The sequence below is a fragment of the Miscanthus floridulus genome, chromosome 15 (genome assembly GCF_019320115.1).
Source record: "Miscanthus floridulus cultivar M001 chromosome 15, ASM1932011v1, whole genome shotgun sequence".
Taxonomy (NCBI): Eukaryota; Viridiplantae; Streptophyta; class Magnoliopsida; order Poales; family Poaceae; genus Miscanthus; species Miscanthus floridulus.
Genome location: NC_089594.1, coordinates 13,844,225 through 13,860,426, shown reverse-complemented (window position 1 = coordinate 13,860,426; position 16,202 = coordinate 13,844,225). Strand labels below are relative to the sequence as shown.

Sequence of the window (16,202 nt, the reverse complement as noted above, 5' to 3'; positions counted from 1 at the left end):
CAGCTCTATTAACTTCTACTCTAGTTTGAGTTATATATATCTATGTGGTGCTACTCTAAATTTACATGAGGTCGTACCATAAAAATTGTTAATGGTTGTTAAAGTTGCACTTTGGTATGAGTTGTGGACCTCACTGATGGATCTTTGTTATATTGTTTTCCTCTTCAATGATCTCATTATTGAGGAAGCTCTCATCGTACTACACACTGACGAAATGGAGGAGGCCACCAATAAGAGGAACGCACTGGCCAGCCTCACAGAGGATGTCGTTTTTGAGATCCTCCACCACCTCTCCGCCTGCTCCTTGTTATGCTGCAAATGTGTCTGTCACTCCTGGAAAAACCTCATCTCGGACCCCAACAACTCTAAGAAGTTGTCCTAGACTGTGGCTGGCTTCTTCTACGATAGTGAGAACAGCAATCGAAACTTCACTAGCATCGTCCGTGGTGTACGCCCCGCTCCTTGGAATTTTTGCCCTTCAACATCGACAATGTAGCTCTCTTAGATTGCTGCAACGGCCTCATCCTATGCTAGTGCCTTGGGGCCGATGGATACCGCTATATCATCTGCAATCCAATGACCCTAAAGTTTAAAATTCTACCACCTAGCATCCATGATGTTGGCCATGCTGTTGGTGAGGCTCGCTTGGCGTTCGATCCGACAGCCTCCTCACACTTCCATGTGATTGAATATGTGGATGTCAACATTGTGTGCGCAGGTGTGGAGATCTACTCATCTCAAACTGCAGCATGGATCTATAAGAAATCTGAATGGGGCGAGCATACTGATGTGACATTTTATAGACAACCAAATATGTTTCTTAACGGTTATCTGCATATTATGGGGCACTCTAGGGGTACTCTATGATACTTGCTGTGGATATGGATGGAAACACATGGAGGGAAATTGATAGGCCAGATGGTCTTCACCACTCCATGCATCAAGCTCAGGGTCACTTGTGTGTATGTACTATTGATGGTCCCAATGATTCCAAGCTTTCAATCTAGATCCTTGAAGACTATGGTACTGATAATTATATATTAAAGCATACAGTCACCACGCGGATCATGTTTGAAAGGATTAGTATTAGATTTGGTTATCCAGATTTTGATGACGAGGACATAGTGATCACAGTTCACCTAGAATGGAATTTGATTTTCTTTGTTAGGGAGGATGGAACAATCATCCCATATAACGTGGACCGCAAAAAAGTTCATGGCATCCCTATCCGTGTCTTTCGGTATGGTAGACGTACCGCTAAAAAAAGTTCATCTGTAGATCATACTATCTTCCTTATGTTATCTTGTTCTTGGATTCATCAGCAGAGCAATAAATAAAGCTGCATTTGATGTATCTCTCTATCATGCATTTAAAATGGACCAATGTTGTTTGCTTGTTTATGGACATGTTAATTTCCTTAATGATGGATGTTGTTTGCTTGTCTATGGATTTTTATTAAGCAAAAAGTTCACAACTAGGCCAGAGGCAGCCGTGGCCGGCAACGCGCGACCAGCACGGTGACGCCGAGCGTCCAAGCTTGGTGACCGCGTCCACCCGGCGAGCCAGCTCGAGAACGTGCCGTGCACAAATTTTAAAGCGCCTATAACAACTAAACGGTTGCTTCTGGACCTAAACCATCTTCACCATGTTCAAGATAGCATATGAGGCTACCAACCCAAGCTAAAACACGACACCACCTCTTAACTTAATTTCACAAAATAAATCCCCAAACCTGACATTGTCTAGCTGTCAATAAACTTAAAGAATCTTCTAAGTCTTGGCTAAATTCAATTTCAAGTTTCATTTCTAAACTACTATAATTACTAGCTAGCAATGTTATTTTTCTACAGCAAAAGTTGCATTGTCATTTACAAAGTTTGTACTTCAAACTTTATTTAAGTATCACATACATGTTCTATAGTATTTTTGCTTAATAAAAATTGGTTTTCAACCCTACTTGATATACATAAGCTATTGAATCAACTTTCATTTAACATTTTTATTGATCATTTTAATTTATAAGAAATTTATCTACACGTTATATCACATGCATTATCACATAAACATGATGCTCATGACATGTTTTAGTAGTTGATTTAGGACGTAACACCGAGGGTGTTACAATGAGGCTGCGGCGGAAGCGTCTGCTCCCCTGGTCCCGAACTAGTACTTGGAGCTCCGGGCACAGTGCATCGACGCCAGGCCTGGTGGAACGACTTCAGCTGGCGTGGATTAACAACAAGCCTCATCCTCCTCCGCTGTGAGAGAGGATAGAGATGGAGGAAACAAAGGGCCTTTTGCCTGTTAGGATCATTTTAGCTCTCGTTAGCACGTTTCTATCGACTAGTGAACTAATTGTTAGTTCGATATGGACTAACTGTTAGCGCTACCTTTTTAATCGGTTCGTCTACATCCCATCCTACTAAAAATTAGCGTCTAACTATTACCCGTAGGGATCCAAACAAGTGCTCACATTCAGGTTCGGTGACAGCTGCAACTGTGCCACCTCAGTCGTCAGTCCTAGGGGCTGTTTGGACGCCAGCCTTTAGTTGCCACAGATTGTGGCGTCCAAATTCACCGCCACGGACCATGGCGAGATTCCTGGAGATTTAACTCTTGTGTAGCTGTGGTCATCTCATCTTACTCACCAACTAAACAGGGGACAAATTAGTTGTGACGGCCATATGTGTGGCGTGGCACATGGAGGCGGAGAACCAAACAGGCTCCTAGTCCGGTCACACATCGATAATTGGCCGATCCCAGTCCAACCACCCCCAGTAAAAACTTTTTTATTAAATGAAATAAATAAATAGAGTACTCCCTCCATTTCCAAATTATAAGTCGTTTTGACCTTTTTAGTACATTTATTTTACTATGCATCTAGATATAATAATATGTCTAAATACATAGCAAAATAGATGAACCCAAAAAAAAGTCAAAGTGACTTATAATTTGGAATAGGGGAGTAGGTAGCAGGCGTATGCAGAGATAGAAGAGTCTTGACTTGTGGAACAGTACTCCCTTCATATAAAAATGCAGTTGTTTTAGACAAGGCTTGGGTCAAACATTTGGAATATAAATCATGAATAACTTTTAAGTTGTTGAGTTTGGAAATGTGAAAACCATTGTATAGATTCGTCTTGAAAAATACTTTCACAAAAATTTACATATATCACTTTTTTATAAATATCTTTATGAAAATAAGTAGTCAAAGTTATGCTTTGGAGACCGTGTCGCTGTCAAAACGACTTCATTTTTTTAGCACGGAGGGAATACTAACTACTGACAGGTTTAACATTATACTCGTACTTTTAGCAGGATCTTAGTGGACTAAATGAGCTACAGTAGTACTCCTATCTTGGGAGCAGAGAGTGAAGGTGTAATTCTGTCATTCTTGGTAACACGTTAGTGCTGAGTCAAGCAGGAAGCGGGAAGCTCATGTTTGAATTCAGGAGGTTGGGCCGTGCGCGGTGAGCGCGCCCACGACGCGACGCCAAGTGACAGTTTATTTTCACCCTCTTGTATCAGAGTGTGTGTTGCATTTTCTTTCAGGGGTTGTAAAAAGGGACTGGTATAAGTACCCTTGGGACTCTAGTGTGTGAGTTAGTCGAAAGAAATCACCACTGTAATCGTGCTTTACTCCATCCTTGTGATAGTGAAAAAGGGCACTGTTTCCCGGGCGATCTCTGGACAGTTGCCAGGTTCCTCACTGCGTGCGTATGCAAATTCGATTCCTTTATCTTCGATCTGTGTTCTAGGTTAGCTACTGCATATCTAGGCTATGATTTGTAAGTCTCTAAACCAACATTTGGTATCAGAGCGACAATCACACGCCTAATCCATCAGATCTTGCGAGGATGAGCGATACTCAGCGCTCTGGCGGTGGCGAGCGGTACAACTATCCACCATTGACGAATGTCAATTACACAAGCTGGAGCATCTGGGTGCAAGCCATCATGGAGGATCAGGGCATGTGGGAGGTGATCGAGCCATCGGAGGAGGCGACGGCGGAGAGTCAGGCATCGGCGGCGGCGAAGTCGGCGAAAGACAAGAAAGCCAAGGCGCATCTTCTCTAGTGCTTGCCCGATGACTTGCTCATGCAGGTAGCGAAGAAGAAGACAGGGAAGGAGGTTTGGGAGTGTCTCAAGGAGCGGTTTGTGGGAGCAGATCGTGTGAGAGATGCGAGGTTACAGACCTTGAAGTGTGAATTTGATGCATTGCGCATGAAGGATGATGAGGGAGTAGATCAGTATGCCAGTAAGATCTCTGCAATGTCTGTGAAGTATGGGAATTTGGGAGGAACCCTGGATGATCAGGCCATGGTGAAAAAACTCTTTGACACTGTGCCTGACAAGTACATCACAGTTGTTGCTGGGATTGAGCAATTCTTCGATCTAAAGAAATTGGTGTTCGAGGAAGCAGTGGGTCGGTTCAAGGCGTTTGAGGAGCGAGTCCAGCGGGGAGCTGGTGGAGCGAAGGGCAATGGCAGTCAGCTGTTGCTCACTCAAGCCGAGTGGGAGTCACGACAGAAGAAAGCAGGTGGTGAGTCCTCGGGAAGAGGCGGATCACAGGCTGGTGGAAGTCGTGGCCGTGGTCGAGGGCGCGGCGGGCAAGGCCGTGGATGGGGTGGACGCGGTGATGCGTCAGACAAAGAAGGAAATGGCAAGCGTGACAAAAGCCATATAAAATGCTTTAAGTGTCACAAGTATGGCCATTATGCCAATAGGTGTCCAGGGGGAGATGAGAAGAAAGGGGATGAAGCTCATCATGCTCGAGTGGATAACTATGAGCATGCATTGATGCTCACGGTCACGGAGTTCCTGGAGCCATCGATGCTCATGCCAAGGGTGACCACTGGGGTTCAGCGCAATGCTGTATTCCTAGATGAAAGGAAGGTGGTGCCTGAGCTGCATCTTACTGGCGGTGAGAAGAAGAAAGCAGGAAATGCTTGGTACCTGGACAATGGGGCAAGTAATCACATGTCTGGTGATTTAGACAAGTTTTAGAACCTTGACACGGCTGTTGTTGGCAAGGTTAGGTTTGGGGATGGGTCAGCTGTGGAGATTAGAGGGAGGGGAGCATTACTGTTTCAGTGCAGAAATGGAGAGCAGTGGGTACTGCCAGATGTATACTTCATTCCAAGCCTGAAGAGCAATCTGATCAGTCTCGGTCAGTTAACTGAAACAGGTCACAAGATTATCATGGATGATGGTTGGCTGGAGGTATTTGACAAGAGCAAACAGAGTGGTGATGAAAGTAGAGAGAGCTACCAACCAACTGTACCAAGTTGAGTTGAAGAGTTCAGTACCTGTGTGTTTGATGGCAATAATGTCTGAAGATGCCTGGCTGTGGCATGGAAGACTGGGGCATGCCAACTTTCACTCTCTGAAGCAGTTGTCAGAAAAATCCATGGTAGCAGGTGTACCAGCAATCTCACATCCAGAAGAAGTCTGTGATGCTTGTTTGGCTGGGAAGCAAACAAGGATGACATTCTCTAAGGTGGCACAGTGGCGTGCAACTAAACTCTTGGAGCTTCTCCACATTGACTTATGTGGGCCTATCACACCTGCAACAGTAGGAGGTAACAAATACTTCATGCTTATTGTTGATGACTACTCTAGATACATGTATATTTTCATGCTCAAGTCAAAAGATGAAGCAAGTAGTGCATTTGCATTGTTTAAGAGAGAAGTTGAAAATTGTACTGGTGAGCACATCAAAACAGTCAGATCTGATAGAGGGGGAGAATTCTTAGCAGCATCATTTAGAAGTGTGTGTGAGCAGGGTGGAATTAAGAGACAATTCACAGCACCATACACACCACAGCAAAATGGTGTGGTTGAGAGGAAAAATAGGACTGTGATGAACATGTCTAGGTCATTGTTGAAGAGCATGAAAGTGCCTGGGAGGTTTTGGGGTGAAGCTGTTAGGCACTCTGTGTATTTGTTGAATAGGCTGCCAACAAAAGCTTTGAATGCTCAAACTCCATCTGAACTGTGGAATGGGAAGAAACCACATTTGGGTCATCTCAAGGTATTTGGTAGTGTTGGTCATGTGAAAAATTCAGTACCACACTTAAAGAAACTAGATGACAGGAGCACACCAATGGTGTACTTTGGAGTTGAGCAAGGTAGTAAGGCTCACAGGATGTACAATCCTCAAACAAACAAAATTGTTATTAGCAGAGATGTTATTTTTGAGGAATCCAGGAGCTGGCAGTGGGATGTTAACACTAAATTTTCTGAAGGAGCAGATTTCAGTGTTGAAGATGCTGATCAGTTTGTTACTTATCTTGATATTTCAGCAGATGTAGCTGGTGGTGATGGTGTGGGGTCACATCAGGATGTTCAGGGGGAGCAAACTAGCGTTGGTGATGCTGGTGTTGAAGCATCAAATCCAATAGGGACAGAAAGTGAAGGGAGTTCATTTGCTGTTCCTGAACCGACAACAGAGACAGTTGCAGTAGAACCTGAATATTCAGCTGCAGGGGGAGCTGATAGTCAAGAAGCAGGAAATGCAGGAGCAGGGAATGCAGTGAGTAACAATGATTATGATGAAGAACCCCCGAGGTTCAGGAGTCTCAATGAGATTTATGATGAAACATCAGAAATAGAGTTGGATTCAGACTCTGAACTCAGTGCTTTGCTTGCACTGATGGAAGAACCAGCAAATTACAAAGAAGCAGCAGGAGACAGTGAGTGGATTGCTGTAATGGAAAGTGAGATTCAGTCCATAAGAAAGAATGGTACATGGGAACTTGCCACATTACCACCTGGACACAAGCCAATTGGTCTCAAATGGGTGTTTAAACTGAAGAGAAATTCAGAGGGAGAGGTGGTAAAGCACAAAGCAAGATTGGTTGCCAAGGGTTATGTGCAGAAACAAGGAGTGGATTTTGAAGAGGTATTTGCACCCGTTGCTAGATTGGATACAGTCAGATTGTTGTTAGCAATGGCAGCAAATAGAGGATGGCAAGTCCATCATCTTGATGTTAAATCTGCATTTTTGAATGGTGAATTAGAAGAGGAGGTATATGTGTGTCAGCCAGAGGGCTATGTGCAGAAGGGCAAGGAAAGCATGGTGCTGAAGCTTAGTAAAGCTTTATATGGACTGAGACAGGCTCCAAGGGCCTGGAATGTGAGGCTGGATAAAAACCTAAAGAAACTTGGTTTTGTGAAGTGTGCAAGTGAAGCAGCAGTGTACAAGATAGGAGGTGGCAAAGGTGCAGTGATACTTGGGGTATACGTTGATGATTTGATTGTGACAGGTGAGAACCCAGATGCAATTGCAGAATTCAAAAGGCAAATGACATCTGAGTTTGAAATGAGTGATCTGGGGCTGCTTTCATTTTACCTTGGGATTGAGGTTGAGCAGCAGGTGGACCACATCACAATCAAACAGACCAGCTATGCCAAGAAAGTGTTAGCACAGTATGGGATGGCAGAATGCAACCCAACTAAAATCCCTATGAACCCTGGGATAAAATTTGATGAGGACAAACAGGGAGTCAAGGTGGATGCCACTGAGTATAGGAGAGCCATAGGGTGTTTGAGATACTTGTTACACACTAGACCAGATTTGTCTTATGCTGTGGGAATGGCAAGTAGGTTCATGGAAAAACCCACTGTGATGCATCAGAAAGCAGTCAAGCAAATTCTGAGGTACTTACAGGGAACTTTAGAGTATGGCTTGGTGTATACTCAAGAAAACAAAACTGAAGTGTTGGTGGGATATTCAGATAGTGATCATGCAGGAGATGTTGTTGGAAGAAGGAGTACTGCAGGCATGGCCTTCTACCTCAATGATAGTCTGATCACTTGGAACTCACACAAGGAGAAGACAGTAGCACTATCCTCATGTGAGTCTGAATTCATGGCAGCTACAGCAGCAGCAAGGCAGGGACTGTGGCTTAGAAGTCTGTTGGCTGAAATCACAGACAAACCACCACAATCAGTGAAGATGTTCGTGGACAACAACTCAGCAATAGCACTGATGAAAAACCCTGTCTTCCATGGAAGAAGCAAACACATTGATGTTAAATATCATTTCATCAGAGAATGTGTGGAAAGGGGTCAGTTTCAGGTGAAGAGAGTGTGTACTGAAGGTCAGAGAGCAGATGCTCTGACAAAAGCATTGCCTGCGGTGAAATTGGGAATAATGAGGCACTTGGTGTTCATGACCTCAGTGAGTGTCAGAATTAAGGGGGAGATTGAAGGTGTAATTCTGTCATTCTTGGTAACACGTTAGTGCTGAGTCAAGCAGGAAGCGGGAAGCTCATGTTTGAATTCAGGAGGTTGGGCCGTGCGCGGTGAGCGCGCCCACGACGCGACGCCAAGTGACAGTTTATTTTCACCCTCTTGTATCAGAGTGTGTGTTGCATTTTCTTTCAGGGGTTGTAAAAAGGGACTGGTATAAGTACCCTTGGGACTCTAGTGTGTGAGTTAGTCGAAAGAAATCACCACTGTAATCGTGCTTTACTCCATCCTTGTGATAGTGAAAAAGGGCACTGTTTCCCGGGCGATCTCTGGACAGTTGCCAGGTTCCTCACTGCGTGCGTATGCAAATTTGATTCCTTTATCTTCGATCTGTGTTCTAGGTTAGCTACTGCATATCTGGGCTGTGATTTGTAAGTCTCTAAACCAACAGAGAGTACTCCTGTCCTGCCTGCAACACTGCGTGTTTAGTGGGTGCTGGACTGCTGGCACGCATGGACGGTGGTGCCGTACCGTACGTGCATGCTTTGTTTGTACTTTGTAGTTGTAGTTGTAGTTGTAGGGGTACTACCATCAGCTGGTTGGGGTTGGGGGTTGGGATTCCGTGTTTGGTTGTCGCGAGCAGCGGATTCATCCCTTTGCTCTCTCTATCACGCGGTGTCCCGTATCAGGTTCAGAGAGTAGTACTATATATATTAATTAATGGCTCGGGACCGCCGTGAGGCAGCACGCATAATTAATCATCATTCATCACGCCTCAAAACGGGACACGCCACGCCACGCATAATTAATCACGGATCGCGAAAGCCAAGCGCCAACGCAAACTACTCTACTCCTACAGTATAACTAGTGTAGTAGTAGGTCAAGAAGGACATGCAGCGGAGACGCGCTGGAGTTCATTCCGGGCCATGTTTTTTTGGGGGTGGGGGGGTGGGGGGCCCGGGCACTGAATCGAAGAATCATTGCATTGCAGCTTGTCTCTACTCTACTGTATCTTTCAGTCAGTGGGAGAGGGAAGGTTGGTTGGGTGGTCGTTTCGCTTGCTTTGCTTTCCCACGTTGGGCTATAATTATCAGTCATCATACAATATTTTTCTCTCACAACAAAACATCATAATCGATTTAGCCATAGAAACGATTAAACAAACAGGGTATATGGTATCAAATCTAGCCAAGCATCCATATTCGATTTCCTGTGGAGGCCGGACAGAATCCTCTCCGCCCGGTACAAGCCTCCATCTGCACACCAAACCGCCTACAGCAATTGATCGGTATATAAGGATTCGTTCATCACCCCACCACCTTGCACGCACCACGCAGCATCCATAGATTAGTTTGTGTTAGGATCGTAGGATTGGTACCTCTGTGTGTAACCCGTAGATCTGTAGTTAGGTTCCTCGACCTTGCGGAGCTTCACCACAGCGGCAGTGTAGACGTCGATGCCGCCATGGATGCAGCCTCGCGGACGCCAGTGCTCGGCGTGGTGGTGAGGCAGTGGGGCGTCGGAGAACCTGCAGTGGGTCAACGGCGGTGATGACCTCCATAGGCGACGGTGGTTGGGGACTCATCCCGTCGCTGGCAGCACGCTTTAGGATCGGATTAGGGTTTCTCTATAGGTGGGTGGCGGCTCCGTTGAAACTCGTCGTCCGAGCCCTCACCCTCACCTTTCTTTTATGTGTGCTGTACGACAGGGGCCCACCAACCGGATTAGGGTTGGGCTCCCCCGATCAGGGAGCAGAGATAAGGGCCCAATAGACCGTTGGGCCTATTGGTGGAGATCAACTAACATTCTCCCCCTTGATCTCATTCCATCTTTCACTTTCATATCATTTACTTTTGTTCATTCCATTACAGATTAGCTCATAGAACATGTCTCATCGTCACGGTCCATTGCCGATAGACTTAACAGCTACAACTCACTACTCTGTTCTGAAATAGATACTTATCTTTGGGCCTTTTTTTGTCCAGGAATATTTTAGGCTTTCCCTTAAACCCAAGCTAGCTACATGTTCTCTGAACACCATGTCCTCTGAACATGTTGGGTGGTAAGCCTTTTGTAAGCGGATCCGCGAGCATCCTTTCTGTTCTTATATGCTCAAGACTTATGACTCGATCCCGGACTTTATCTTTCACAACATAATACTCTATGTCAATGTGTTTGGCAGCACCACTTGACTTATGTTGTGAGCATCCTTTACTGCCAGATTATAATCGCAGTATAACTTTAGTGGTCTATAGATGTCGTCAACCACCTTCAAACCGGGTATGAACTTCGTTAGTTAATTCACCTGCCCGTTGCCTCATAACACGCTACAAACTGTCATACATTATGGACGATGTAGTGACAGTTTACTTTGAGCTTTTCCATGAAATAGCTCCCCTTTGCGAGATGATAGAAAATCCACGTCTGGATATGCATTCACTATCGCATAATCAGAATCTGAATATCCCACCATGTGGAGTGAATCAGATCTTCTATATGTCATCATGAGGCCTTTCGTTTCTTGCAAATAATGCAAGACTTTCTTTACTAATTTCAGTATTCTATTCCAGAATTGCTCTGGAATCTGCCAAGTAAAACCCGGTAACAAATGCCAAGTCAGAGCGCGTACATACTTGAGCATGTTGCAAGCTTCCGACAGCTGAAGCATATGGAACCGCTTTCACTTTATCGATTGAGCTCATATTGGTTCCTGGGCCATTGAAAATCCCCATATCCGTCGCCCTTGACTATAGGAGCAGGTGAGGGTCTACATTTATGCATACTGAATTTCTTTAAGATCTTTTCCATGTATGCCTTTTGTGATAGTCCTTATACCCTTTTTCTTCTATCTCGGTGAATCTCGATCCCTAGAACGAACGAAGGTTCACCAAGATCTTTCATATCAAATTTTGAGGACAAAACTTCTTTGTCTCCTGTAGTAGACTGATATCACTACTAGCAAGTAAGATATCATCCACTTATAGGACAAGGAAGATAAACTTCCTATTCTTAAACTTTGCATAGACACAATTATCCTCTACATTTTCTTTAAATTGTATAGACACAATTGTCCTCTACATTCTCTTTAAAACCCAAAATTCTTTATTGTCTGATCAAACTTCAAGTACCACTGTCTTGAAGCTTGTTTTAATCCATAAATGGATTTCTTTAGGCGGCATCACATTCGTTCTTTTCCTTCCATGACAAAACCTTTCGGTTGTGCCATGTAAACATTTTCCTCCAAGTCTCTGTTGAGAAATGTCGTCTTTACATCCATATGATGTAATTCTTAATCGTAATGTGCCACTAATGCCATTATGATTCTGAAGGAAACCTTACATGAGACTGGAGAAAAGGTCTCATTGTAATCAATCCCTTCTCTTTGCATAAATCCTTTTGCCACAAGTCACGCTTTATATGTTTCTATATTCCCTTGAGAGTCAAGTTTTGTTCTGTAGACCCATTTACAGCCTACTGTATTGGCTCCTTCAGGAATTATTTCCAAATCCCAAACTCTATAGGCATTCATCGATTTCCAATTCATCTTCCATGGTCTCAAGCCACTTTGATGAATGATCACTTCTCATGGCTTCTTTAAATGAGGTGGGATCATCCTCCATTTGAAAATCCTTAGTGTTATACACTTCATAATCAGCAGAAATAGCTGATTTTCTAACTCTTTGAGACCTTCTAGGGGCCTCCACATTTGGCACAACTTCTATTTGAGGCTATTGTTGCCCCCCTCATGTGTGGCAATAGGTTCTATAGGATCCTGAGGAACAGATTCCTCATCGCCATTCATTGTTGCCACAGGTGGGATAACAACAGGTGCTGGCACCATAGTATCTAGCACTGTCGGTGCAGCTATAGCAGGTAGTGAGAAAAATGGCTCATGAATCATTGGAGTGGACGCATACACCCGCTCCACTTCAAGGACAATTTCTCGAGCTACCATGCTCCCCCTCATCTTTTCATCCTCTAGGAAAACAGCGTGTCTCGTTTCCACAAACTTTGTATATCTCTCTGGACAGTGGAAAACGAAAACCTTTTGACTTTTCTGTGTTGCCAATGAAATGGCACCTTACTGTTTTGGGATCTAACTTCCCAATGTTTGGGTTAAATCCTTTAGCCTCAGCAGGGCTCCCCCACACACACGTAAGTGGTTTAGTGAGGGTACACTTTCTGTCCACAACTCATACAGTGTTTTGGGCACCGATTTACTTGGTACTCTTTTGAGAATATGAATGAGGTTTTTAACGCCTTCATCCACAGGCTCAACTGTAAGGTGGAGTAACTTATCATACTGCCCACCATATCCTTCAGGGTACGATTGATTCTTTTAGCTACTCTATTCTGCTGAGGTTCACCCGGTATAGAATACTGGGCTACTATGCCATTCTTTTAGGGTATGCCGACCGTAATACCCCTCCACGGTCAGACCTGACTATCTTAATCTTTAATATCTTAAATTTATCCAATACATCTTTTCTTTCTTTGATTGGATAAATATAGCCATAATGGAAGTAATCATCTGTGAATGTTATGAATGAATCATTACCATCCACACTCTTTACAGGAAACTGATCACAGATGTCTGTGTGAATAATCTGTAGAATTCCTGCGCTTCGTTTATCATCTTTTCTTAATTCTTTTTACATACTTTCCTTTGTTCTAAAACTGAGAGCTCTAATGGAGGAAGAATATCATTCTTAACTTGTCTTTCCATTCTCCCCCTCGAAATATGTACTGAACGATAGTGCCATAATTTCGACAACGCATCGTGAGCTCTCTTATGCCACCATTTTCAGAGTAACACTCTGTCACCAGCTGCTTTATCAGCTGAGTAGCATATGTCTTTGAAGTGTCAGTGAACTGACTCTTTATTCTATCGAGGTACTCGGTGACCGTGTCACATTCTAGGATTAAGCCCACAATTGCGGGTTCAATCATGTTCTTTATCACAGCCAAATATTTCTTGTTGGCAGTGACCCACTTTCTATGCTCAAAAGCCATAGGATATCTTTTGGGATTCAAAATCCCTTTCTTTAGTTGCCCAACTGGCATCATTCTCTTTTGTCTCCCTCATCGGTGCCACAATCTCAGTGGAACACGGTGAGGTGACTACCCAGTCCACCTTAGATAGGATGAAAACCAGATCATAACTTTTCTTAACATAAAATTAATACCATTTGCATGCCTTGATTCCAACGTTGGTCAAAATCAAAACATACAACTATTCTTATACACCAATTCTACATCACCGTTGGGCAGAAATAGAATTAATGCATAAATCATTAACTTTCACAATTGTTCTTACACACTAATTCTACATCACTGTTGGGCAGAAATAGAATTAATGCATAAATTATTAACTGTTACAACTGTTCTCATACACTAATTCTACATCACCGTTGGGCAGAAGTAGAATCAATGCATAAATCATTAACATTACGATATTGTTATTAACAACGTTGGTTAGAAAATAACAACATCATAATCCATGACAAATCTCTTTTTCTCCAATTAAATATCACTTTGGTTCAAAATAACTGGAGAATCAATAATTTCTTTAGCTGTGGAAAAACTCTCTTTTTCTTGAGTTTTACCCACAGGGAAAATTGATTTTCCTATTTTCTTTAATCTATTAATCATTTTCCAGGAAATAAACATTTACTGGAAAAACTTTCTTTTTCTCCAGTTAAATACCATGTCGGTTCAAAAACACTGGAGAACTTACTTTTCTTTAGCAGCGGAAAAAAACTTTCATTCAATTTCTTGAATTTTACCCACAGGGAAAAATTTCTTTTTCTATTTTCTTTTGAGCTATTTATCCATTTTCCAGGAAATAAAACCTTTACTGGAAAATGAAAAAACGAAAAATATGACTCAAATGTTTCACTGTTCTTTCGGCCCGGCCGCTAAAACAGCCCGGCCCCTCTGCTTTGACGCGAGCTCTATGCCCGGCCCAACTCCTTTGACACGAGTACTGTAGCTCCCAGGCCGCAACCTGGGCCTAGGCTGCCAAAGCTGCGTGGCCGCGCGCGCCCCCATGGGCCGATCGCTGGCCCGTGCAATCTCGGCCGTCCGATGGAGATCGACGGCTGCGCGTCGATTTCGCGCGAACAAAACCGCGGCCGCGTCCCCCGACCGGAAAACCTAGGCCATTCGCACTCTCTGCTTCTCTCTCTTCTTTATCTCTCAGCGCCGCTCTCTTCTCTCTCAGCGTAACCAGCAGCGACCGAGAGGACACCGAGTGAGCGAGCGGGCGGTGGAGCGACCTTGGCGCTGTCGCCGGCCCCCTCGCCGGCGCGCGTGCTCCCCAACGGGTGAGCACGCCGCCGTCGAGCGGCCTGGCCACGGTGCCCCTTTTGCCGAGCCCGGCGAGCAGCAGCCCCGGTTCGGCCTTTCTTCTCCCACGCCGGCCAAGGGCCGGTTCGGGTGGGTTTCTTCTCCCTTCCCTTTCTCATTCCCCTATTTCTTTTCGATTTGGTTCTTCTCTCATCCGAACTGATGTGGGGAATGGGGTTAGGGTTAGGGTTCGTGTGCCGACCCTGTTCTTCTCCCCTTCCCCTTTCGGATTTGAATCTTGTTCCTCTTTTCCGAACTGGTTATAGATCTAGGGTTCGGAATCCGACCTGTCATCTTTTCTGTTTTGTCTTTTCTTTCTTTTCTTTTGCTTTCATCCGAATGGGAAACTAGGGTTAGGGTTAGGGTTCCGACCCTTCTTTTCTTCTTTCTTTGGAATTTTCTTTCTTTTCTTTTATTTCTTTTCTCTTTTGGATTTATGGTTCGGCTCTGTTCGTCTTAAGGCCGAAACCTTTCTTTTCCCCCTTCCTTTAACCCAATTAGGGTTAGGGTTAGGGAGTGTTCGGTTCTTTTCTGTTCTTGCCGTGCGCCAGTGTAGAACAGCGATGCGGCCATCTTTCCCCCCGCGCGGTGGCGGTGGATTTTCTTTCTTCTTTTACCCGGTTAGGGTTAGGGTTACACACTTGTAACCTGGCTCTGATGCCATTGTTAGGATCGCAGGATTGGTACCTCTGTGTGTAACCCGTAGATCCGTAGTTAGGTTCCTCGACCTTGCGGAGCTTCACCGCAGCGGCAGCGTGGACGTCGATGCCGCCATGGATGCAGCCTCGCGGATGCCAGTGCTCGGCGTGGTGGTGAGGCAGTGGGGCGTCGGAGAACCTGCAGTGGGTCAACGGCGGTGATGACCTCCATAGGCGACGGTGGTTGGGGACTCATCCCGTCGCTGGCAGCACGCTTTAGGATTGGATTAGGGTTTCTCTATAGGTGGGTGGCGGCTCCGTTGAAACTCGTCGTCCGAGCCCTCACCCTCACCTTTCTTTTATGTGTGCTGTGCGACAGGGGCCCACCAACCGGATTAAGGTTGGGCTCCCCCGATCAGGGAGCAGAGATAGGGCCTATTGGTGGAGATCAACTAACAGTTTGTTCCTACAACGTGACACATGCTTAATCGCTTGCTTACATACGGCTCTCACGACACAGAATTTGCTTATCTGGTAACCAACATTATAAGAGTGGCAGGCAAGCTTTGGAAATGGACGACGGGAATAATACTAGCTAGAAGCAGCTATAGTACTAGTAGTATCATGGATGTGATTAGTTCGCCACCCAGAGTGGATCTGCTCTCGTCTCTCGTCTCTCGTCTCTCGTGCAGGACAGAGCAGAGCAGAGCAGCCTGTCTGTCGTCTCTCACTCGCGCCAAGCGCGGAGACTATTTTTATGCTTCTCCGTACTCCATACATTATTGTCGGCATGTGATTGCATGCATTATTGTCGGCAGTGCACGCGGGCCTGCTCGGCACGACTGAAAAATACTATTCCGGCTGATTATTGTGAGAGAAAAATACTGTTTTGGCAGGACGTGAACAGTGATTCTGTGAGAGGAAAAACAAGCCAGCCGGCTGGCTTTAAGCCAGCCGAACTCCTACGCACTATCTTTGTCTGCTGTCAGGAAGGTTTAAATCATCGATTAAATCAGTTCAA

The 16,202-nt window shown here is 44.8% G+C and overlaps 1 protein-coding gene across 1 annotated transcript; it reads left to right on the top strand.

Annotated features, from left to right (window-relative positions):
- Positions 1–3,857: 3,857 nt before the first annotated feature.
- LOC136507036 (uncharacterized) lies at positions 3,858–5,006 on the top strand. The gene is made up of 2 exons (XM_066501889.1): positions 3,858–4,061; positions 4,104–5,006. The coding sequence occupies exons 1-2, from the start codon at positions 3,858–3,860 to the stop codon at positions 5,004–5,006; spliced, it is 1,107 nt and encodes a 368-aa protein (XP_066357986.1).
- Positions 5,007–16,202: the final 11,196 nt, after the last annotated feature.